At 41.5% G+C, this 26,160-nt stretch overlaps 1 protein-coding gene across 9 annotated transcripts in view; it reads left to right on the top strand.

Moving 5' to 3' along the window:
- The window catches only part of LOC137371471 (ETS-related transcription factor Elf-1-like), a 179,251-nt gene extending 155,400 nt beyond the window's left edge, over positions 1–23,851 (top strand). For all 9 annotated transcript variants that reach the window (XM_068034120.1, XM_068034117.1, XM_068034118.1 and 6 more), the window contains 4 exons: positions 9,709–9,783; positions 12,467–12,659; positions 14,709–15,230; positions 21,744–23,851. In XM_068034120.1, the coding sequence (XP_067890221.1) occupies positions 9,709–9,783; positions 12,467–12,659; positions 14,709–15,230; positions 21,744–22,347 (1,394 nt within the window). In that variant the 3' untranslated portion in view covers positions 22,348–23,851. The remainder of the gene's footprint in view (positions 1–9,708; positions 9,784–12,466; positions 12,660–14,708; positions 15,231–21,743) is intronic.
- Positions 23,852–26,160: the final 2,309 nt, after the last annotated feature.

Here is a 26,160-nt window from a genome sequence, read left to right as displayed (position 1 = left end):
GCAACACCATAGTATTGGAGTATGAAATGAAAAGTTCTTATTGAAGCTACTGTCGTGATTATTTTGTTGTGTCTAGGTCTGGCAGCAACCATACTGCTGAGGTGTGATAGTCTGATTATCTGTCTAAATTTAGGTAATTGAGTTAATTGGTGATTCGGTGACAGGATGTGGGTTCATACCAATGGTCCTCCATACGCTGAGTTACTAGTTTTACCTGTGCCACAGTGAGATGTTAGAGAATAATCTGTCCATGAAGTTCTCACCCATCTCCCAGGTTTCCTGCTGCAGAGTAGCATTTGAAGAGGTTCTGGATCTTTCCCTCTTCCTCAATGTGGAAGCCACCGAAAACTATTCTATCAGAAAATGGAGCTGCTTTGAGATGACTCTCTTCTGTGTCAGAATCGCGTTTAACAACGTGTGTCCAATTCTGAGTTTCGCAAGCATTTTACAGATCTCCCACAGTAAGCAAGCATCAAGGTGAAAGCTGCTTTCTAGCTATCAGGCATGGGTAGGTTTTCTCCCCCAGGGAAGACTCTGGGGGCTGGCAAGGCCAATAGTCCAGACCTGATCCAATTTGAGGACCAAGCTGGAAATCAAGCACCTTGGTGCAGTGTTCTGCGCCCGCCCCACCCCCACCACCTAGCTCTGGGCTGCTGCAATATCAGGTGGCATGGCCAGCCTCCAGAAGAAGGTAGATTCCTTGGACAGGAAATAACAGCATAAAGGTAGTAAGTTCTTGCATGCCATCTTTAGTCTGTCCTCTTGGCTGGATGTGAAAGATCCAATGGCACTATCCTGCCAAATATTTATCCTTCAACCAGCATCATAGAAACAGATTATCTGGCCATATCTGGTCATTTTCTGATTGCTGTTTGTGAGACATTGCTGTGTATGAATTGGCTACCACATTTCCTACATTACAATAGTGACTATATTTAACTAAATACTTCATTGCTGTGAACACGCAATATAAATGCTAGTTCTTTTTATATGTTGGATCACTCTTTGGCAAGGCTGAACTCCCAGAGCTTTGAGTCTATCCTTAACTTGACATCTGTCTAACTTGTCTGTAAGGTGCCTAGGAGAATGAAATAGAAAATCCTGACTGTTGATTACTTTTATCTACTGGACCTATCCTGCACCTTCATAAGATTTCTCTCGTCTTTGATGAGCAGATGAAGCAGCACATCTTCGGATCTCATTAAATAAAGCTGCTTAATGCTTTTAAACTTAGCAAAAGCTGAACAAGCAAATGGCAATTCTATAGTAATTATTTAGTAGGAAGTTGGTTGAGGTCCTCCAGTGGACAAAATAAAAACAATCATGCCACTAAGTACTAAGCTAGTTCTTTGTAAATAAGTTTTCATAATTTTCTTACCTCTACAATGTTGAAATTCAAAATCAAGCAAGCCTTTCTTCACTGGATGTTCCCTGATTTTTGCCTTGCGACTCTGCGTTATTGTATGACGGGTCTGTTATCTTGCTGTGTGCAAATTGGCTGCTGCATTTCCGACAGTACAACAGTGGCTACACTTCAAAAGTATTTCAGTGGTTGTAAAGTGCATTGAGACATCCTGTGGTCATGAAAGGCGTTGGATAAATGCGAGTCTGTCTCTCTTTTGAAGTACCTCTACTAGTTCCTTCCCTGTGTTTTTTTTTACAAATTGACACCTTGACCAGAACAATAGAGCTAGTTCTGTATCCCCAAGTTATCTGGACTCTTTGGATTTTCAGTCTGGCCACTCATTTTAAAAAAAGAAATGAACTGACAATCATATGAAAACAGAACCAATCATGCAGCACTGTTCGAGTCTGAATTATACTTCTGTGCAGTCTTCACCCTGAAACACTTGTAATTTTAGTTGGGATAGGCTTGGTACAGGGTACTAGTGTCGCATCTTGTTAACTCCTTTGTGTTATGACTGAATTTAAAGAGACCACCACTAAACCAAAACTGGACATTCTTCATTTTTTCCCACATGACGGTTGAAAAAGATTATCTTTTATTACTGTCCATTAATACTTTAAACCAATGTATATGCAGTGCTGTTTTTACAACATAATTATTCCAAGATATTCAGTTTCATCTTTTAACATTGTGATATTTTTTCCAGTTTTTGTTTTAAATTAAACCCAAAGATCCTACTTTACATAACTATAACTTTTTGTAATAATATAAAAGGGCAGTAGACCCAATAAGCCTGTCCTTTATCAGAGATCAACCATATATTGGTTGACGAGGGATATTGCGGGTCTGGTCAGGACAAAGAATGAGGCCTATCAGTGTGGTAATCTATGTGTGGAGCCACGGGAAATGGGCGAGGTCTTAAATTAATACTTCTCGTCTGTATTTACCGTGGAGAAGGTCATGGAAGCTAGTGAGTTCAAGGGAGAGAACAGCGATATCCTGGAGCATATCAACGTTACAAAGGAGGAGGTTTTGAAGCGCATTAGGGTGGATAAATCCACAGGGCCTGACCAGGTGTATCTTAGGATGCTATGGGAAGCAAGGGAGGAGATTGCTCGGGCCATGGCAGAGATTTTTGTATCATCGTTAGCCACGGGTGAGGTACCGGAAGACTGGAGGATAGCTAATGTTGTGTCTTTATTTAGGGCAGCAGGGATAAACCAGGGAACTACAGGTCGGTGAGCCTTACATCAGTGGTGGGAAAGTTATTGGAAAGGATTCTGAGAGACAGGATTTATATGCATTTGGAAAGGCATGGTCTGATTAGGGATAGTTAGCATGGATTTGTGTGTGGAAAATCATGTCTCACAAATTTGATTGAGTTTTTTGAGGAGGTGACCAAGAGGATTGACAAGGGCAGGGTGATGGAGGTTGTCTACATGGACTTTAGCAAGGCCTTTGACAAGGTCCCGCATGGTAGGCTGGTCCGGAAGGTTCGAATACATGGGATTCAGGGTGAGCTCACAAATTGGATACAAAATTGACTTGGTGATAGGAGGCAGAGGGTGGTAGTGGAGGGTTGTTTTTCAGATTGGAGACCGGTGACTAGTGGTGTGCCGCAGGGATCGGTGGTGTGCCGCAGGGATCAGCGCTGGGCCCTCTGTTTGTCATATAAATGACTTGGATGTGAATGTAGGGGGCATGATTAGTAAGTTTGCAGATGACACCAAAATTGGTGGTGTAGTGGACAGTGAAGAAGGTTGTCTGAGGTTACAACAGGATATAGATCAACTGGGAAAGTGGGCAAGGGATTGGCAAATGGAATTTAATGCAGACAAGTGCGAAGTGATGCATTTTGATAAGTTAAACCAGGGCAGGACATATACAGTGAATGGCAGGGCCCTGTGGAGTGTTGTTGAGCAGAGAGACCTTGGGGTGCAAGTACATAGTTCCCTGAAAGTGGCAACACAAGTAGACAGGGTGGTGAAGAAGGCGTATGGCATGCTTGCCTTCATCGGCCGAGGCATTGAGTACAAGAGTTGGGCCGTCATGTTACAGTTGTACATAACATTGGTTATGTCACATTTGGAGTACTGTGTGCAGTTCTGGTCGCCGCACTACAAGGAAGATGTGATTAAGCTAGAGAGGGTGCAGAAAAGATTCACAAGGATGTTCCGAAGAAGGGTCACTGACCCGAAACGTTAACTCTGCTTCTCTTTCCACAGATGCTGCCAGACCTGCTGAGTGGTTCCAGCATTTCTTGCTTTTATTTCAGATTTCCAGCATCCGCAGTATTTTGCTTTTATTCACAAGGATGTTGCCTGGTTTGGAGGGCTTGAGTTGCAAAGAGAGATTGGATAGGCTGGGTCTGTTTTCCCTGGAGCGAAGGAGGCTGAGAGGGGACATGATAGATGTATATAAAATTATGAGAGGTATAGATAGGTTAGTTAGCCAGAGTCTGTTTCCCATGGTAGGGTGACTAAAACTAGAGGGCATAGATTTAAGGTGAGAGGGAGGAGGTTTAAAGGGGATCAAAGGGGTAAAGTTTTCACAAAGAATAGTGTGTATCTGGAATGAGCTGCCAGAAGAGGTGGTGGAGGCAGGAGCAGTAGCAACTTTTAAGAGGCATCTGGACAGGTACTTGAATGAGCAAGGCATAGAGGGATGTGGAATTTGTATAGATAGGCATTATGGTCGGCATGGACGCGGTGGGCCGAAGGGACCGTTTCTCTGCTGTATGACTCTATGACTCTATATATTGCCTTCCCACTATATCCTTTTAATCTTCTCTTCCCTCTCCCATATTATATGCAATTGTCTCTTGAATGCAACGGCAATGTCTGTTTCCTCTGCCTTCCCTGGTAATGCATTGTACAACTCCCATGTATTTTGGGTGAAAATGTTCACATCACTTCCCTACTTACTCCAAAAGTTCGTATTTTTATCTGAGTTACTTGAGTTTTGAACCCTTCCCAACGGTGAACAATTTGACTGGATTCACTTTTTGCCATAACTTTGAAGACTTCACCTCTAAATCTCTCCACCAAAGAAAACTTACTTAAGAAATAAATCCCTACAAACCAGAGTCAACTTTGTGGTTTGTCTTTGCACCTTTTCAAAGGTAGTGTAATGTGGCCAAAAAAAAAATGCAGGAAATACTCAGCAGGTCAGGTAGCATCTGTGGAGAGACCTGAAACGTTAACTGTGTTTCTCTCTCCACAGATATTGCCTGACTTGCTGTGTATTTCCAGCATTTTGTGTTTTTATTTCAGATTTCCAGCATCTGCAGTATTTTGCTTTTGTATTAATATAATGTAGTCACTATGTTAATCTGTTAATTGTGTATCAATTGTTTGATTATATGCAGGTGGAGGGTGTTAATTGGGGTCTTTCTTGAACACTTGTCAGCAGGCACTTATTGAGACTGGTAAAGGGTTTGAGTGAGGAGCTACATGTTTGTAATCCTTTTAGTCTGTACAATAAATGTGAAACTGAGTAAAGATGGGCTCCAGCATTATCCTTCCATAACAAGCTTTCTGGAGTTTAACAACAGTGTGCAGTGACAATGCACTCTGATCCCTTTTGTTCACTATTGCTTGTGAAAAGGTTAAACTCTTTGTTAAAGCACACTAGCATTTGACTGAAAAAAAACATTCATGTATGCAATTACAGCACCACTGTACAAAGCAACCAGAGGAATTATTGTTTCCAGCACTGACTGACACTTTGTACGCCAGCATTAGCACTTCATTTTTGTATCTTATTCCTCTGTTACTGTGGTAAACATTTTGTGCTGAGGTCTCTCAAAATTATCCTTTTAGGGAGGGAATTCCAAAGCTTCAGGCTTCCTTTGTGTTCAGCAAACTATACCATTGGCCCATGTAACTGATCCTCCCTCTTCTGAGTCTTTACTCCCATGTTAATTACAGTCATACACTGCTACCCATATGCGATCTTGCATCAAGTCCCATTCACCCCTCATTCCCTGTACTTGCTGGCCTACATTGGTTCCCATCCAGCAATATCTCATTTATAAAATTTTCATCCTTGTGTTCAAATCCTCCATGGCCTTGCCCCTCCTCATCTCTGTGGTCTCTTCCATTCCTACAAGCCTTTCAAGAATTCTGCATTCCTTTAATTCTGGCCTCTTCTGCATTTTCTCCTTCCTTCGCCCCACCACTGGCAGCCATACCATCAACTGTCTGAGCCCTAAGATGTGGAATTCCCTGCCTAAACTTTCCTGCCTCATCTTCTATAACCAGCTGTGAAATTTGTTTGTGGTTCCCTCATCCCAAGTTATTAATTAATGTTCCCTGTGGTTTTAAATCTTCTCTGGTCCTTTTTAAATTTTCTGCTCACCTCACTAACCTCAGTTAGGATTGTCCTTTAAAGCCCATTTCCTGGACCAAACTTTGTATCACCTCTCCTAATCTTTCCACCTCTGGCATCGTGTCCGTTTTTCATCATACCTCTGTATCTTTATAAATGTGTGGTGTTGTAGTTGTGCATGAAAAATATTATAGCTCTCAAATGTAACCCCTGGAGGGTAACATATATTTATAGCCTTTTATAGCCTGACGAATTTTATTTTTATTGTGGTCCTCTCCCATTGTTACGCCAGGTTTCTCATCGATGCTCCACACAACCTCCTTTATTATGGCTCATTACAATAACTTATAATCACCTTGTTAAAAACTTTTAGAAAATCCAAATAAAAATATCAAATCCACATCCTCCCATTCACATCTCCATATGCCCTTTGTTAGTTTAAACTGTCATTGGGGAAAAATTGAAACCCCTCAATTTTTAAGGTTGATTGATTTTAGAGATTTTTCTGACTGAGTTTCACAATTTTAATTTAAAAACTAGATCAATATATGTTAAAAGGGTCCAATTTGTTTTTTCTTGTGGGTCTATTGTACTGTTATTAGTTGTTGCAAGGTTTTAGTCACAATGACCCAAAACAAGATGCTGCTCTTAATACAAAAGCAGAAAATACTGGAAATACTCGGCAGGTCAGGCAGCATCTGTGGAAAGAAAAACAGAGTTAACGTTTCAGGTCTGTGTGACCTTTCACCAGAAAGGGCAAAAGTTAGAAATGTAATAGGTTTTGAGCAAGTGAAAGGTGGGGGGCGGGAAAGAAGAACTAAAGCAAAGGTCTGTGATAGGGTGGAGGGCAGGAGAGATTAAATAACAGAGTTTCATGGTACCAAGCCAAACTAGTACTTGGTAGTATTGGGACAAGTGAAGGAACAAAAGATGCGTCAGGATGAGGTGGAATTGACAGGATAGCAACTGTCCGAACACAAAGTAAAGGGATTAAGAAAGGAACAAAGGATGGTGGGTGAAAGAAAACGAACCAGCAAAAAAAAATGCTAAGAAAAAAGTGAGGGCAGAGGTTATGATCTAAAATTATTGAACTCAATGTTGAGTTCGGAAGGCTGTAAGGTGCCCAGTCAAAAGCTGAGGTGCTGTTCCTCGAGCTTACGTTGAGCTTCACTGGAACGCTGTAGCAGGCCACGGGCAGAAAGGTCTGAGTGGGAGAGAGGTGGAGAATTAAAATGACAAGTTCACACAGACCTGAAATTTTAACTCTGTTTTTCTCTCCACAGATGCTGCCTGAACTGAGGAATATTACCAGCAATTTTTTTTGTTTGTTTCAGATTTCCAGCATCGGCAGTATTTTGCTTTTGTATTGCTGCTCTTAATAGTTTGACTTCCAGTACTGAGTTCTACTGCTAAGTAAAACCATGAATAACTTCACCAATGGACTATGAAACCATTCCCAAAGTTTCATTTTAGACAACTTATTTTGGGTGTCCTGCAATGACTTGTAAATATTTTAGTTTCAGAGTAATGGAAGGTAACTGGTTGTTATTTTGTACTATGGTTGAATTTTATATAACTGCTGTCTGCTCACAGCAATTTAGATTTCCTTTGTGCATTGCTGTGTTTGCTGGAGCCAGAACCAGATTGGTTTACTACTCCAGTAAATAGATTGATTTTTTTTCTTGCACTTGAGAAATTATTGCTCTGCACCTTTTTGAAGGCAAATTAAACACTCCATCAAAGGCAAGTACAGTCAGTAATCCTGGCTGTCTTGTTTTCATAAAAATATGACATTATGCTTGGCCTTCAGTGTTGATGTTCCTGTTAACTTTTGCTCAGTCAACCATGTTGATTTGCGATCATTTCTATCCTATTCTAATAACTAGGTTCCCTTCCACCAGTCTACAATCTGTGAGCTCAGGATTTGTATTCGGTGGTCAATGTGCCCAAGAAACTGGTTTCCACCTGCTTGTCCGTGTTGTGTTGTGTGGGTGAAGGAGGAATGGAAGACAAATTTTGCATCTCCACCTCTCTCTTCCTTTTAAGATATTGCTTAAAATCTACCTCGTTAGCCCAGCATCTGGTCACCTGTCCTTTCCTATTGAATAAATTTAATCTCAGTTAGTACCATGAGTCTCTTTTTGTTATTACTGTGTTATTTATTTATTTTACTTGTCTAATATATTATTATCCAGGAACTAAATTCTCATTATATGCAAAAATACTCTTTCTTTGGAAGAAGGAGGTATGCATAGGATATGAATCTCTGATGGGGGAACACAGCAATAAAAAGAAGTTTGGTAACCTCCTGCTTTTAGACGTAGAATTTACCTCCTTGGCGTACATGATACCACTCTATATAATACTTCGGGATAGACAATGATAGGAGGGAGCTAAGGACCTGGGAAATGGAGTGAGGAAGGATGACAAGAAAACTGGTTGCTGGCCAGGGTGGAGACCATTTTTAAATCAAGAGGCTGGATAATATTATATGCAGAATTAGTGATTTATGGCACACTAAAATTGAGCAGTTAATGTCAAGTGAGTTCTGCTGAGTGTTTGTAAATTTTGTTTTTTTAAGTTATATTTCACACGCTAACTGGCTAATAGAGCGAATGACTTTGTTAACTCGTGATTGTAGCACCCATCCATCCAGTAACACTGTTAGAGTAGTAATGTAGTAGGACATAAATTCTATTTGTTCTGCAAAAATGAACAACTAAAACTAGTAGGAACGTATTCAAAAAGCAAGTTGTCAGAAGCGGTTTATGTTGATTCTTCATGTTTTGTGTTTTTTTTTCCCAAACCACTTCTAATTAACAATCCTAACAATGCTGGTTTGACAATTGAATTATCCTTCTTTTGAGTAGGTGCAGTAAAGGATTCTTCTGAAATCATCATAGAATTATAAAATGCTTGTTCCATTTTGAACTTGTGGTCTAATGAACAACTGTTCAATTTGCAGAGACTTAACTTGACACTGTTATTATCATTGGAGCTGCCAACATTGGGGAAATGTTCAAAGTCATATTTATGATCAGGAGATCATTGTAGTTACCAAGCCAATTTGAACATGTGGGACTATGTTTATTTTTAAATGAGAAATTTTTTTAGATTAGATTAGAGATACAGCACTGAAACAGGCCCTTCGGCCCACCGAGTCTATGCCGAACATCAACCACCCATTTATACTAATCCTACACTAATCCCATATTCCTACCAAACATCCCCACCTGTCCCTACCACCTACCTATACTAGTGACAATTTATAATGGCCAATTTACCTACCAACCTGCAAGTCTTTTGGCTTGTGGGAGGAAACAGGAGCACCCGGAGAAAACCCACGCAGACACAGGGAGAACTTGCAAACTCCACACAGGCAGTACCCAGAATCGAACCCGGGTCCCTGGAGCTGTGAGGCTGCGGTGCTAACCACTGCGCCACTGTGCCGCCCGAACACATCAAATTTAGGCCACATTTTTAAAAACAAAGTGATAGTTGTTCAATGGCAGGACTGTGTTGTGTCCTGTGTTTACTGATATTGTACAAACCTAGGACAGCTTCAAAGTGCAACATTGGGTTAGCAGAGATGTGTAAGCTTTTTGTGTTCAAGGTGTTGTCGGGCTATTTTTCTTCACCCTTTTGCATGTGAAGTCAGATTACATCCGGTACAAAACAAAATTTGGGGGAATGTGCACTGCCTGAAATGCTGGTGAAAGCATATTCAGTAGCAACTTTCAAAAGGGAATTGGATAAATACTTGTAAAATTTGCAGGGTTGTGGGAAAAGAACGGGGGAGTTGGACTAATAGTTCTTGCGAAGAGCCGACACAGTTGTGATGGACCACATACGATTTTATGCTGTATGATTTTAACATGTTACAATTCATTTATTTTAGTAACATTTTATTTGCAACAATCCCAAATAAATGATGGCAAAGTAAATTGAAACTTTAATCGCTTTGCTTCCAGGGCGGAAACCAAAAGCTGCTCGTCCGGTCTCACCAGTGACTTTCCCTGTGAAAAGGAAAAGCAAAGACGGCAAAGGTAATCTGTTGTGAAAAACATAGTGTTCAGGAATGTAGAGTCAATATTTTTTTTATATAAGATTCCAGTTGAAAGTTGTAACAGATGGTAAACTTGTCGAGCAACCTCTGGATGGAGCACCATTGAACCTGGATTCTGGTTTATTGAAGCTCCCCTGACATTTTTACATTCTTCATCAAACACTTGAGAGGAGGAGCTGACAGGTCCGAAAGGAAACTTCCTGATGCACATCCATTACTTTTAAAATTGATGGATTAAACTAATCAGCAGTAAACATAAACTTCAAACTTTAATTTTAACATTCAACTGCTTTCTTCAAGTTTTCTCTATAATTTCACATGATCTCAATTGATAAAATTTCACCACATCTGGCATTTCTGCAGACAATAACAACAACGGATGTATGTGGCAAGGGCATTAATCACTGAAGACATCCAACATAATGCACACCTGTCAACGCTGAAGCAATAACAACTTATGCTTTCTTCATAAGTATAAGCAATGATTTTTTTCTTATTCTGTAGCGCCTCAGTAGATTTTATGAGTTGATTTTTTTTTTCTCTCACTTCAGTTCTTTTTTGGTTAACCGTTAAAATTAAAAGAAATGCAACTGTTCTGTTCACATCCCATACCACAGGTGCACTCCCATTTTCTTGGGTTACCTCTAGGTTTACAAAGTTATGAGCGGCATGGACAGAGTGGATAGTCAGAAGCTTTTTCCCAGGGTGGAAGAGTCAGTTACTAGGGGACATAGGCTTAAGGTGCGAGGGGCAAAGTTTAGAGGGGATGTGCGAGGCAAGTTTTTTACACAGAGGATGGTAAGTGCCTGGAACTTGCTGCCAGGGGAGGTGGTGGAAGCAGATACGATAGCGACGTTTAAGAGACATCTTAACAAATATATGAATAGGAAGGGAATAGAGGGATATGGGCCCCGGAAGTGCAGAAGGTGTTAGTTTCGGCAGGCATCAAGATCGGCGCAGGCTTGGAGGGCCGAATGGCCTGTTCCTGTGCTGTACTGTTCTTTGTTCTCTAGCAGGTTAGTTCTACCTTATTTTTACAAATTCTTTGTTAAGTTAGTGGGTTAAGTTAGCTCCTCAAGTACATGAATGCAGTACAAAATACAAAAGCTGACTCGAGAATGCTTCTAAGGAAAATTGTGCCGTATCCCATAACCTTTTTATGTTCAATTCTGCTTCTCCATTGCTGTATGAAGTCTAACCAGCTGATGTCCTGTACAAGTGGATATGCTGTACTGGGATTTGGCAAAACGGGAACCTCACAAAGTGCACCTGTGGTTAAAATCCAAAGAGTATGTGGAACAGCATGGGTCCTGAAGCGAGTTCCTGGGACCTCTCCCTACCATCCACTTGTTCAATAACACTGGCCCATCTGGGCTGCAGAGACGGGCTTTACATGAGGCTTGTGGAAGTTAATAGTGAAATAAATCCTTCCAGTATTGATATATCCAAGAGGAAGTGTCTTTGCTCTCTTCTCAGGACTTGTTTTTCCTTTAAATCCTTCTGGCCTCCAGTAGACTGGAGGCGAGTGCCTCCTTTATATTACGGTACTACAACTGTTGACAGCCCCAAATTAACTTGGCGCAGAAATAGGAAAGAAATGATGATATGGAGGGGTAGAAGGTCACCTCAGAAGCTTTCCGAGGAATCCCTGGAGATAGTAATGCTGCCCATGGGTAATGTAAACAGCCAGTTGCTCTAATTTCCTTCAGTCCTCTGCCAATGGAAGTTCTGAGTGTTTTCATCCTCCTGCATATGCCAACAGTGTGGTTGCAGCTTTACTTCACACTCATATATTCCAAAAATGCTTTTGATCCTAAAAGTTAATATTTTATGAGGAACAGAAGGAGCATTTGTTCAATCCAGTACTTGGGGGAGTGTTGCATTGCCACAGGTACCATCTTTCATGTGATACCTTAAGTTGATGTCCCATCTGCTTATTCTGGGCAACATTAAACATCATTTGACAGAATCCACAGAAGAGAAGATGGTTCTCTCATATCCAGCATTCATCCCTCAATCGATATTATCATCTTTCAATATATCAGCCTTGGCTCAGTGGTAGCACTTTCTCCTGAGTCAGAAGAACATGGGCTTGAGTCCCACTCCAGAGCTCATAATCTAGGCGGACACTTTGAGTGCAGTGCTTCGGATATGCTGCTCTGTTAGAGCTGCTGCCTTTCTGATGAGATGTTAAACCGAGGCCTTGTCGGCCCTCTTGGAAGGATGTAAAAGATCCCATGATATTATTCAAAGAAGAAAGTGGAGTTCTCTCCAGCGTCCAATGTGGAGTTCTTCCCAGTGGCCAATATTTAGCGCTCAACCAACATCCACTTAAATAGCTCATCTGATTATTATCTCATTGCCATTTGTGGGAGTTTGCTGTGCACAAATTGGCTGTGGCTTTTCCTACAGGACAATAGTGACTACTTTACAAAAAGTATTTATTGCATTGGTTGTAAAAATGGGGCATTGTGAGGTTTTGCAAAGTGCTGTATACATGCAAGCCTTTTTCTTCCGTTCATCCAAAAGATCAAATGGTCATCTCTTTTCTGTTTGTTTCTGTTGTGTCCAAATGGCTGCCACATTTGTTGCACTTCATACCTGTTCATTATATGTACGTCTTACTTTCAATGTGAAATTCTAACCATGTTCAATACCTGCAGGAAACACAATCTACCTTTGGGAATTCTTGCTGGCATTGCTTCAGGACAAGAGTACATGTCCCAGATACATCAAATGGACTCAGAGAGAGAAAGGCATCTTCAAACTGGTTGACTCAAAAGCTGTGTCCAGACTCTGGGGGAAACACAAAAATAAGCCAGACATGAACTATGAGACTATGGGTAGAGCTCTCAGGTACGTTATTTTGATATGCTGAATAGAGTATTACAACCCACCATACCTCACTGAAGGGTCAAGTCTGTTACAATCGAAAGCATGTTGAGTCGTCCTTCAGCAATGTTCTGTCTGTATGTTCCAGCTATTAGTGTTGAAGTTGACAAAGCATCCTTTGAAGTACAGGGGATGTTTCTTCCACAAACCAACACCAAAAAAAAAAAATCAGGCTGTTCTGCTGATTCCAGGGGCAAGATTTAGTTTTCTCAAATGGTGCTAAAATATTCTACCACTGGGTAGATAAAGACCCCACAGGACAACAGATTTTTAGGGGAAAGGGTACTGTGGGCTCAATTACCTTAAATTAGTCATCTGATTTCAACAAAATGTATTTAAATGGTGAAGAGAAATAAATAGTGTTTTTCATGTTTGAGTTGCTTGGCCCGTTGCTGATTAAGGACCTGCTACAGGCAGCATGCATTAAAGAAGTTACTCTCCACACTAATAATTATGTACAGGAAAACATAATCATGTGGAGCAGCTTACTGATTGAGTTTTTAAATGAGGTAACAGTGTGGGTTGATGAGAGTAATGTGGTTGATGTAGAGTACATGAACTTCCAAAAGGGGTTTGGAAAAAGTGCCACTTAACCGGCTTGTCAGCAAAGTTAAAGCCCATGGAATAAAAGGAACAGTGGCAGCATGGTTACGAAGTTGGCTGAGTGACCGGAAACAGAGAATAGAGCTGACCAGTTGTTTTTCGGACTAGAGAAGGGTGTGTAGTGGGGTACCCCAGGGGTCGGTATTAGGACCACTACCTTTCCTGATCTATATTGATGACCTAGACTTGGGTATACAGGGCACAAGTTCAAAATTTGCAGATTGCACAAAAATTTGAAGTATTGTGAACTGTGAAGAGGGTCGTGATAAACTTCAAAAGGACATAGACACAAGCTGGTGGAATGGGCGGATAAGTGGCAGATGAAATTTAATGCAGAGAAGTGTGAAGTGATTCATTTTGGTCAGAAGACTAAGGAGAGGCAATATGAAATAAAGAATACAATTCAAAAGGGGGTGCAGGAGCAGAGGGACCTGGCAGTATATGTACTCAAGTCATTTAAAAATGTTAGGAAATGTTGAGAAAGTGGTTAATAAGCCATATGGGATCCTGGACTTTATAAATAGGGGCATCGAGTACAGAAGCAAGGAAGTTATGATGAGCCTTTATAAAACACTTGTTCTGCACCAACTGAACTATTCTGTCCAGTTCTGGGCACCATACTTTAGGAAGGATGTGAAGACATTAGCGAGGGTGCAGAAAATATTTACGAGAATGGTTCCAGGGTTGGGGGACTTCAGTTACATGGATATTGGAGAAGCTGCAATTGTTCTCCTAAGAGAAGATAAGATGAAGAGATTTTATAGAGCAATTTAAAATCGTGAGGGGTCTGGACAGAGAGAAATTGTTCCTATTGGCAGTAGGATCAAGAACCAGAGGACACTGATTTAAGGTATTTGGCAAAAGAGGCAATGGTGAATGAGGAAAACTTTTTTACATAGTAAGTGGTTAGGATCTGGAATGTGCTGCTTTCAAGTGGAGGCAGATTCAAATGTGGATTTCAAAAGACAATTGGATAATTATCTGAAGGGGAAAAATTTGCATGGCTACAGGGAAAAGATGGGGGAGTGGTCCCAGCTGAGTTGCTTTTGCACAGACCCGGCAGGCCTAATGGCTGCCTCTTGTGCTGTAACCATTCGAAAACAAATTTCAATGAATTAATATGTAGACTGGAGGACAAGATTTGCATTGTGCACAAGCATGCTTTATGGGAATATTTCAGTTTGTGGATTTTGACATTTTCCTAATGTAATAAGTAATTTTAGTTCTATATTTTTTTATTTACATTGAATTTCTGAATGATTGTCATGCACTGTGCTGCAAGAATTTTCTAAACGACTATTCAATCTAGAATTTCTAGAAATTCTGATTCTATTGTATCTTAGAGTCATTGTAAGTGACATTTATATATTTATTTTCCAGATTTGAATGATCCTATGCTTTCATCTGCAGGTATTACTACCAAAGAGGAATCCTTGCCAAGGTGGAGGGGCAGCGTTTAGTCTACCAGTTCAAGGAGATGCCTAAGAACCTGGTGAACATTGAAGATGATGATCCCAGCTCCAGTTCTGAAACCCAGAAGAGTTCTAATTTTGCAGCCTATATGCTTCCTGCAGTTTCAACAACATGTTCTTCTGCAACAGTCCTGCCATCAGTAGTCACGAGTAGTGTGCAAACCCAGCAACCTAGGGTTACTTCGTGTGTAATGTCGGGTGACAGGAAAGCTTTGCCCCAGCCCACTACTGTAGTCAAGTCTGTGAACCCAACAGTCGGGGAGACTGTGCAGCGGTCAGTGCATCTACTGCCACCAGAAATGCTGAAAGGTGTTCAGACTCTTCACAAGGCACAGCAAATCAGCGTTCTCAAGACCGTACAGGTTGTACAGTCAGCTCCGCCTCTTCATGGAGGGCAAAAGGTCATCACCAGAAACATCCCAATCTCAGCACCGATGACCACGCCAACACAATCAGTGAGGTAAAAAGAAACCCAATGTTCTAAGACTGAGTTTGTAAAGAGAACAAAGGGTCGAAGGCAATCTCTTGAGTAGGTGACATTATAAACAGAATAGATAGGGTTGATGCAGAGAAACAAGTTCCTCTGGTGGGGCAAATCCAGAACAAGGGGCACAATCTTAAAATTAGAGCTATGACATCCAGGAGAGAAATTATGGAGCTCTTTTTCACCAAAAGATAGTGGAAATGTGGACACTCTGCCCCAAATGGCAATTGGAATTTTCAAGACTGAGATAGATAGACGGATAGATAGATAGACGGACGGACACTCTCTGTTGAGCTCATGCAACCAGAGCCCCGCAATGATGATTCCATCACAAATCATTGTCATTTACAACGCACATTGCTCACTCAGTTTCACTGCGTTGTTTGAATGCTATCTTTGATTTTACGCAGTTTAAAAATGAATGGTTGTCATGTTGAATACTATTTGTTTTGTTCATAGATTCTGTACACTTCAATCTTGCAAATATAGGGTTCACATGGATTTGGATGCATATTCTCCTGTTTCCATAGAAGAAAATACTCAATTATGTTCATTCACAAAGAACAAGGCGTGTTGTACAGCACAGTTTGTTCATATAGCTTTCTATGGATCCATTAAAATGATGAAGTCAGTAACCACAAAGCACAGATTAAAAATAATTGGCAAAAGAAACAGGAGGGAGATGAGGAGCAGTTTTTTACGTAGTGTGTAATAGTGACCTAGAATGCACAGCCTGAAAGGGTGGTGGAAGCAGATTCAGTAGGGTATTTCTGAAATGGAGAGGTTGGGAAGTACTGATGTCCAAAGATACCTTGATGAGATCACCTCTCGTGCTTCAAAACTCTAGAGAATACAGGCCCAGTTTCCGCAATCTCTCTTCAGAAGACAAACCTGCCATTCCATGGATCAGTCTGGTGAACCTTCTGTTGCACTCCCTCTATGGCGGATATATCTTCCTTAGATGAGGAGACCAAAACAGTACACAATACTGCAGGTGCAGTCTCACCAAGGCTGTATACAATTGCAGCAAGACTTCTTTACTCCTATACTCAAACCCCTTGCATTGAAGGCCAATATACCATTGGCCTTCCTAATTGCTTGCTGCACCTGCATGCTAGCTTTTAGTGACTCATGAACAAGGTCATCCAGGTATCTTTGGACATCAGTACTTCCCAACCTCTCCATTTCAGAAATACCCTATTTCTATTTTTCCTACCAAAGTGGATAACTTCACACTTCTTCACATATTCCATCTGCCATGTTCTTGCCCATTCATTTAGCCTGTCCAAGTCCCTTTGAGGCCTCCTTGCATCCTCCTCACAACTTAGATTCCCACCTAGCTTTGTGTCATCAGCAAATTTGAAAATATTACATTTGGTCCCCACATCCAAAACATTTATATAGATTGTGAACAGCTATAGCCCAAGCACTGATATTTGCGGTACCTCCTAGTAACAGCCTGCCATCCTGAGAATGACCATACACCACGTCTGCTGGTTCTCCTTTATCTATGCTACAGGTAACATCCTCAAAAAAACTTCCAGGTTTGTTGAACATGATTTCACTTTCATAAATACATGTTGACTCTGCCCAATCCTACTGTTATTTTCTAAGTGTCTGGTTATCACATCCTTTATGATAGAATCTATCATTTTCCCTACTAATGCCAAACTAACATGTTTGTAGTTTGCCGTTTACACTCTCTATCTTTTCTTAGTGAGGTTACATTTGCTACTTTCCAGTCTGAAGGAACCTTTCCAGAATTTAGAATTTTGAAAAATAACCACCAATGCATCCACTATCTCTATGACCACCTCATTCAACGTTCTGGGAAGTAGCTCATCTGGTCCAGGGGATTCATCAACCTTCAATCCAGTTAATCTTTTGAGTACAACCGCTTATAAATACTAATTTCTTTCAATCCACATTTTCACAAGTCCCTTGGTTCGCTAGTATCTCTGGCGGATTTTCGGTATCTCCCTCCGTGAAGACAGCTGCTAAGTAATTGTTTAGATTCTCCACCATTTCCCTATTCTCCATTGTAAATTCTCCTGTCTCCACCTGTAATGGACCCGTATTTGTCCTTGCTAATCTTTTCCTTTTCACATACCTAAAGAAACTTTTGTTTCTCACTAGCTTGCATTCATATTCTCTTTTCCTTTTCTTTGTCAGTTTCTTGGTCATGCTTTGCTGGATTCTAAATTGCTCCCATTCTTCGGACTTACCACTTTTTCTGGCAACCTTTTAAGCCACTTCCTTTGCTCTAATGCAATCTTTAACTTCTTTTGTTAGCTATGGTTGATTCATCTTTCTGTTGGGTTTTTGTGTCTTAAAAGTATGTATATTTGTTGTCGATCATGTAATACTTCAAATACTAGCCATTGCCTGTCTACTACTGTCAAATCATTTTAGTGTATTTTCCCAATCCATCATAGCCAACTTCGCCCTCATACCTTCCTTTGTTCAGATTTAAGACTCAAGTTTCAGAATGAACTATATCACTTTCAAACTTAATGTAAAATTCTATCATATTGTGGTCACTATTTCCCAAAGGCTCCTTTATGGCAAGGTTATTAATTAGCTCTTTCTCATTGCATAATAATCTAAAATAGCCTGATCCCTAGTTGGTTCTTCAGTGTACTGCTCCAGAAACTCCTCTCGTACACACTTCAGTTGCACAAAAGACGAGGATGAAGCAGCCAGAAGTGTTGACTGGTGGATCCATTTTAGCTTCCTGTGGTCCCCAACATCACAGATGCCAGTCTTCAGTCAATTCTATTTAATCCACGTGATATTAAGAAATTGCTGAAAGCACTGGCTACAGCAAAGACTTTGGACTCTGCCTACATTCCGGCAATAGTAATGAAGATTTGTGCTGCAGAACTAGCCGTGCCCCTAGCCAAGCTGTTCCAGTACAGCTACAACACAGGCATCTACCCAGCAATGTGGAAAATTGCCCAAGTATGTCCTGTTCACTAAAGGCAGACAAATCCAATCCAGCAAATTACCGCCCTATCAGCAGATAGAAGGTGTCATTGGCAGTGTTATCAAACAGCACTTCTTCAACAATACCCTGTTCACCGATGCTCAATTTGGGTTCTGCTGGGGCACTCAGCTCCAGACCTCATTACAGCCCTAGTCCAAGCATGGACAAAAGAGCTGAATTCTAGAAGTGAGGTGATGCCCTTGACATCAAAGCTGCATTTGACTGAGTGTAGCATCGAGGCGCCTTAGTAAAATTGAAGTCAATGGAAATCGGGAGGAAAATGTTCCACTGGTTGGAGTCGTACCTAGCACAAAGGAAAATGGTTGTGGTTGTTGGCGGCCAATCATCTCAGTCCCAGGACATTGCTGCAGGTGTTCCTCAGGGTAGTGTCTTAGGCCCAACCATCTTCAGCTGCTTTATTAATGACCTTCCATCCAACTTAAGATCAAAAGTGGAGATGTTTACTGCTGATTGCTCAGTGTTAGTACCATTCGTGATTGCTTAGAATCTGAAGCAATCTGTGCCTGCATGCAGCAAGACCTGAACAGCATTCAGGTCTTTGTTGATAGGTGGCAGGTAATAGTACTGCCACATGAGTGCTCGGCAATGACCATTTCCAACAAGAGAGAATCTAGCCATCTCCCCTTGACTTTCAACAGCCTTACCATCACTGAATCCCCACCATCAATATCCTGGGGGGTTTCATTGACCAGAAACTGAACTGGATCAATCATATAAATAAGGTGGCTACGAGAGCAGGTCAGAGACTGGGAATTCTGCGGCATGTAACTCACCTCCTGACTCCCTGTAAACTGTCTACCATCTACAGGGCACATGTCAGGAGTGTGATGGAATACTCTCCACTTGCCTGGATGAGTGCAGCTCCAACAGCACACAAGTGGGTCAACACCATCCAGGCCAAAGCAGCCTGCTTGATTGGCACCCCATTCACCACCTTCAACATTCACTCCCTTCACTTGCGCACAGTGGCAGCAGTGTTTACCATCTACGAGATGTACTGCAGCAACTCAGTAGGGCTGCTTCAACAGCACCTTCCAAACCCATGATCTCTGCCACCTAGAAGGGCAGCAAATGCATGGGAACACTGCCACCTGTGAGTTCCACTCCAAGTCACACACCATCCTTTTTTGGAACTGTGTTGCTGTTCCTTTACTATTGCTGGGTCAAAAACCTGGAACTCCCTTCGTAACAGCACTGTGGGTGTATCTACATGGACTGCAGCGGTTGAAGAAGGCAGCTCACCACCTTCTCAAGGGCAATTAGGGGTGGGTGATAAATGCTGGCTTTGCCAGTGACACATCCCATAAACAAATAATTTTTTTTTAAGTGTCTCCTCTTGTGTTGTAACATTCTATGATTTCATGACTAAACCAATGAGAACATTGCAGATGAGTGGATAGTGCGGATCTTTTGTGCTTTGGCTCTTATGAAGATTGCCTCTTGAATCATCTGAATTCAAAATAAAACAAAGCCGCTTCATTGCAAACTCCACTCGAGACAAATGTTTTCCATTGTTGCTGTGAGGTGTAATGGGGTAATATGGCGCATTCGCTTTCACAAAGAGGAAAAGAGGAAGCAAATTATCATTTGGAATATCTCTTCCAAAATCACAATTTGTCCCCTGTGATCTATTCCCAGTTTTCCCAATTTTTCTATCCTTATTAGGTATGTAATATTGCAACTGCATCTCAATCTAGACAGATGCTCCCTAAGCCCTGAGCTGGTATCACGTGGCTCACAAATTGAGTAGTAAGGAGTTATCTAAAATCTTTACCACATGTTTGTGTATTCAGCATTTAGTATTTCACAAAGGCAACATGTTTGCTTAAATTCTCCACCTCCAACTGATAGAAGCACAATTCAGTGGGCGCTTACACACTTGATGGCGAATTGTGCCTCTCACCTTGCCTTTCGTGGTGAGTTCCAGTTATCTGCTGTCTGCCAGGTGAGATCTGCAGTCTGTGCTTGTCTATTGGCCATGCTTCTTTTGGGTGTGAAGGGGCAGATAAGCAGAAATCCTTTGGATCCAATATTTTATGACACCGTATGGGAGCTGAGTAATGCCTGTGTGTCAGACTGGGTAATCTGACACTGAACCAGTCAGGCACACTACTCCAGTGTACTGATCATTAGCCAGCCAGCCTTGTGAATAATGGAATCTGGAAGTGTAGACTGTCAATAGGGGCTGAGATTCTTCTCATGTTACTCCATATAACCCAATATGTCAATGTCTTAACAGGGTGCTCTCAGAAGACATGCAGCAGGAAGCTTATCAGTAGTCCATGCTTTTCAGCTGCACAGTTTTAACTGGCTAAAGTTCAACAGTATCCCTGCACATAATTGAAGGCTCCCAAGCATTTGCTGTGGCCAGCCTTGCACTTAAGCTCTCTGGGATTGGGTATGTTAGGATTGACTCTGTACTCCATATTGGGCAAACAGAAGCTCTGGTTGCATTTCTCGCTAGTTAATTTTGAGGACTTTTGAGAGTGAAGTTTTTTGAACGTGCCAGTCATGAGCTAATCGTAAAAATAAAATGCTGCCATGAGCTTGATTTGGGCTGAAGCAAGTAAAAAGAAAATTAGGGTTTCATTCCTCTTCCATATGATGCTTCATCAGATTGTGTTTGCTGGAACGAGGCAGGGAGACTCCTCGGACAGGCCTGTGTCAGAGACTGGCAGTCATGAACAGACAGGCTGGAAAAGCTTCTCTTGTTAATTTGAGTTTTTAAAATATATAACTGTGTATTTCTGAAGTATTAATGCTACTATCTATTAGAAATTGGTATTTGTTTTTTTTATTCCCCCCACCCTCTCTTCTCTCAACCTATGGCAATGTGTAGTACCATGAAGGTTGGCAGTGCCATCGCCATTCTTGTACATTCCTGGAGAGGGTGTCTGCAGGCTGTTTGATTTAATGAGTTGCAAATCGCAGCTGGACCCAGCCCAGCCTTCACTCAGCATCTACACAAGCACACTTTCCATAGGAATCACTGGATAGCAACGGGAAACTGTAGCTAATTAGCCCCAGCCCAGGGGCATTAAAGGCCAGTTGTTGTGTCCCAACGGTGCATTGGCTGGGATCAGGTGACAGCATAGATTAGGGTAAAACCTGGATCTTTTCTGATCAGGTTCAGTGGCAGCAACCACCAGCTTCTCAAGGGTACTTAAGGCTGGGCGATAAATGCTGGCCTAGCCAGCGATGCCCACTTCCCGTGAAAGAATTTTAAAAATGTCCTGTGTCCAGTGGTTTTTGGAAAATCGACAGCAGATTATAGTCTTGTAGCATTTGCCCAGCAATTATGAAGCTTTAGAAATTCCTATAGATGATAAAAGAAAAATGGGAAAGGGGAAAATAGCTTTCTTTTGTAATGCTGACAATAATGGTTTCAAAATTGGGAAAATATCCAGTCAGGCAGAGAAATACTGTATGTTGCGGGATACGCTGAATATTGTCCTGATCTGCTGACTTTGTTCTTTCCCCAGAACAATACAGGTTTCATCACAGGTTCCAGTGGTTGTCTCGCCAGGGACTCAGCGAGTCGGTACTGTCACGTTACAAACTGTCCCCCTCACAACTGTGATCACGAGCACTGATTTAGCGATGTCGTCTCCCAAGTTCGTTTTCCAAACAGTTGCATCCTCCCATCCGGTGACTGTGCTGAAAGAAAACATTGCCTTGCAAGGGGGTTCGCTGTCTGCAAAGATGGTTACGCCAACGTCTCTTGCTGTCCATGGTAGCAGTGACCAGCAAGTTTTTCCGACCAGCCCACAGGTACCAGATAATGGAACACAAGCTATGCCATCGTCTACTGCAATAAGTGCTGCCACTCCAGTGGTGACCTTTGCAGCTACCAGTCAGCGGGTTGTGAGCCAACCGCAAGGCACAGTCTTTGCATCTGTGATCAAAGCACCAGAGACCAAACAAGCTGTGGTCAGGCAAGAGAGTCGGGAAGAAGCCACAGGAACCAGCCAGCAAGTCGAGCATAGAACCCAGCAATCGCATGTAATAGTGCTCACAAACACTGCTATGCTTCCAAGCCACATGGTATTCAGAGCAGGAGAGTCCAGGGAAGTGGACACCCAATGACTCTGCAGGCTTTCCTTGTGCCCTTTCTCATCCCCATTCCCAGTTTTTTTTTAAACTAGATCTACAAAAATGTAATTATAGGATGGTTCACTTGAAGTATTTTCAACTCAACCTATGTTTAGTTTAAAATTGTAAATAGAAGGTTGCAGGGAAAAAAGGTGCTACTAAACTGGGAGGGGGGGATGTGGGTGCAGATGGTATTAGAAACATTATAGGAGAACCATTTGCTCTTTTGGATGTTTCCTATTTTCTTTTGTATGAGTTATTAGAGAATTTTGGAGTGGTTAAAAAGTGAGTTGAATTTCTTACACTTCCTTAAAGCACACTACCCTGCATATGGACTATAATTTGATCCTGCCAAACTGTAATTGTATGTCTGTAGCCATTCTGGATTGCCACAGTATGGCCTTTGCAGTGGATGTTCTGCTTTGCTGGCATTCGGATGGTTTGAGAAAGAGAAAAAAAGCAGGACTTGCATTTATTTGGCTCTTTTTGAGACCACCAGTCATCTCAAAGCCAATTAAGTACTTTTAAAGCATGCGGCAGCCAGTTTGTACACAGCAAACTCCCACAAGCAGCAGTGTGGTAATGACCAGATAATCTGTTTTAGTGATGTTGGCTGAGGGATAAATTTTGGCCAGGACACCGGGGATAACTTCCCTACTCCTCTTCACAACAATGCCATGGGATCTTTTGCATCCACTGGAGCAGGCACATGGGGCCTTGGTTTAACATCTCACCTGAAAGACAGCACCTCTGACAGTGCAGCACATCCTTAGTCCTGTACGGGAGTATCAGCCTTGTTTTTTTTTGTGCTCAAGTCCTGGAGTGGGACTTGAACCTGGAACCTTGTGACTCAAGCAAGAGTGCTACCAACTGAGCCACAGATGACAGGTTTGTGTTGAATATTATGCCCTGTAAATGGGGGGGATCTATCAGTAAAGTTCAAGAATGCTTCAATTAAATTTAAAAGCTAGCCCTGTTACATACTTTGATACTGATGAGTAAGCTTCATTTTTACTTAATTATAAAGAAAACAATCATTTTTCGCTAATCAGATAGATTTAAAATGAAAGCTGAAGCTTTAGAATCCCTACTCGAGTTGTTTCATTGTGATCTTCATTCTTCTCTCCCTATTGTAAATGTGTACAATCTTTACTGGGAGTCAAATGGGTGAGGGAAGGAAATGGTATTTACTTATTAGAGAAGCTTTTATCGGTTTTTTTTAATACAGTTGTCGAAGGGCTTTTTATTCGCAGTGGAACCTTCAGTTCAACAGTGTAAATATTAGAAAACATTTTCTTTGCTTTTGTAAATAATGTATATCGTGTTCTATTTTTGAGGTTGAAACAATATTTGAAAATTCTGATTGCCAACCTTTCAAAAACAAACTGAGGTACATTTTATATAGTTTTTGAGTTGATAAAACCACTGACATTTCCACTGGCGTTCTCAAAGAGTGAACCTAAATTCAAAGGCAAAAAATAAACCATTTTAGTTGCTATATTAGTGTGTGTTTGTAATTTTAATATGTGTTGCTAATGTTTGTATGTCAAATGAAGGATCGCTTCATTGGATTGTAAATCCTTCTATTTGAAGGTGTACTAACTAGTCACTGCGTTCCTTAGCTTCTACTTTGAAGCACATTTCGCTGTCTGAAAGTTTCTTCTCATCCTATCACTCTGCAAAACAGTGACAAAATATATTGTCGGCTTCTTGTGCACTGCTGAACAATACAGATAAGCAAAGCCCAAAATTTGATGCCTTAACTTCTGTCTAATGTCTACTGGGTCAACAGTGTAATTAAGAAAGAAAAACGTGGATTTATATAAAATCTTTCATGACCATAAGACATCCCAAGGTCCTTTACAGCCAAAGAACTACTTTTGAGGTGTACTCACTGCTTTTCATGTAGGAAACACAGGAATCAGTTTGGACACAGCAAGATCTCACAAAGAGCAATCATAAAGATCAGATCATTTGTTTTAGTGGATGTTGGTTGAGGGCTAGATATTGGCCAGAACACTCAGAACTTTCCTGCTATTTGAATAGTAACATAGGATCTGTTGCAACCACCTGAGAGGGCTTACGGGGCCTCAGTTTAACACTTCATCTGAAGGACAGTGCCTCTGACAATGCAGCACTCCCTCAGTACTGCACTGCAGTGCTTAAGTCTTGAGTGAGGCTTGAGCCTTCAACCTTCTGACTTAGCAACAAGAGTGCTGCCAGTGAACCACAACTGACATCTAAATGAGTCTATATCGTCTATTTCCCTAATTATTTATTGATCTGTGGCCCTGGGCAAAGGAGGAAAAGAAATAGTCAGTGTTTCTGGTGCTACAACAAAAACAAGAAGTGCTGGAATCACTCAGCAGGTCTGGCAGCATCTGTGGAAAGAGAAGCAGAGTTAACGTTTCGGGTCAGTGACCCTTCTTAACTCTGCTTCTCTTTCCACAGATGCTGCCAGACCTGCTGAGTGATTCCAGCATTTCTTGTTTTTGTTTCAGATTTCCAGCATCCGCAGTATTTTGCTTTTATTTTAGTGTTTCTGGTGCTGTTCGGTTTCCAGTGACCCCAGCTGGAAAGTGGTACATGTGGTCATTAGATACAGATCGAATTGACTCTGCTGTAAAGCTTGCCAATGGTTGAATAGCCTGTTGATCATCCACTTCCAGCTCACACTTGAAGTATGCAAGCTACCACAAGGGCTGTGGTGCTGAAGAATTGTACCGGAGTCTGAATTATTGACTTAAAGAAAATAGGACAACATTGAAAGAGACAAACAAAAAGTAAGAATGTGTGTATTGTGCATCAAAGACCTTCTTAAAGTGATGGTCTCCTTGTTCATTGCATTCTCAGGCTTTACTCTGCCTATATTAATATTGCTTATTTGTGTTTGAGCTTGCCAAACAAGCTTCTGATTATATCTTTAACAGAAAAATCCCATAGCTTCATCTGATGGCTTAGTGAATTTATCCATTAAGTAGCTGAGCCATCATGACCAGCGAACCCTCGCTCAAACCTTGGGCTGTGGTGAGCTGACACCACATGACCTAAAGTGGTTTAAGAGAAAGGCCCACCACCACCTTCACAGAGCTACCAGGGAGCGGTAGTGCTGACCTTTTCCAGCATCGCCCACATTCGTTAACAAAGCAGGTCTTATTTCAACTGGGTAAGGGGAGAACTGTAGTTGGTCTCGCTGCCCTTGGTTTAGAAAGGGACAAATCTGCGTTTCTACTCCCAATTGCTATCCAGTGAAGCCTGCTGGTTATGCAAGCGTATGGATTAAGAGTGAGGACAGGATCGGGTTCAGATGCAATTTTCCGCTCTGGTCAAGCAGCCAGTTTACTGTGTATGGACATGTGACTAATGATCATTGTGTCACTGGCATACATGCAATTTTACTTCAGCAAGGACTCGCTTGGAGAGAGGAGGAGGAGAAGAAATTATGAAATAAAAACAGAAAATGCTGGAAATACTCAGCAGGTCAGGCAGCATCTATGGAATGAGAAGCAGAGTTAACGTTTCAGGTCTGTGACCTTTCATCAGAACTGGTAAAGGTTAGAAGTGTAATAGGTTTTAAGCAAGTGAAGTAGTGGGTGGGCGGGGGGTGGTGGGGGAGAGGGCAGAGGGCAGGAAAGATTAAATGACAAAACTGTCATGGGACAAAAGCAAAGGGAGTGTTAATGGTTGTTGTGAAAGACAAAGCATTAGTCCAGAGAGGGTGTTAACGGCAGAATAATGAACAGTTCTGTCCAAAAGCACAACATGAAAAATCAGGATTAAGGCAGGCACATGGTTAAAAAATAAAAT

The sequence above is a fragment of the Heterodontus francisci genome, chromosome 6, assembly GCF_036365525.1.
Source record: "Heterodontus francisci isolate sHetFra1 chromosome 6, sHetFra1.hap1, whole genome shotgun sequence".
Classification (NCBI taxonomy): Eukaryota; Metazoa; Chordata; class Chondrichthyes; order Heterodontiformes; family Heterodontidae; genus Heterodontus; species Heterodontus francisci.
The sequence above is the reverse complement of the archived record's forward strand: the minus strand, read 5'-3'. Positions and strand labels throughout refer to the sequence as shown.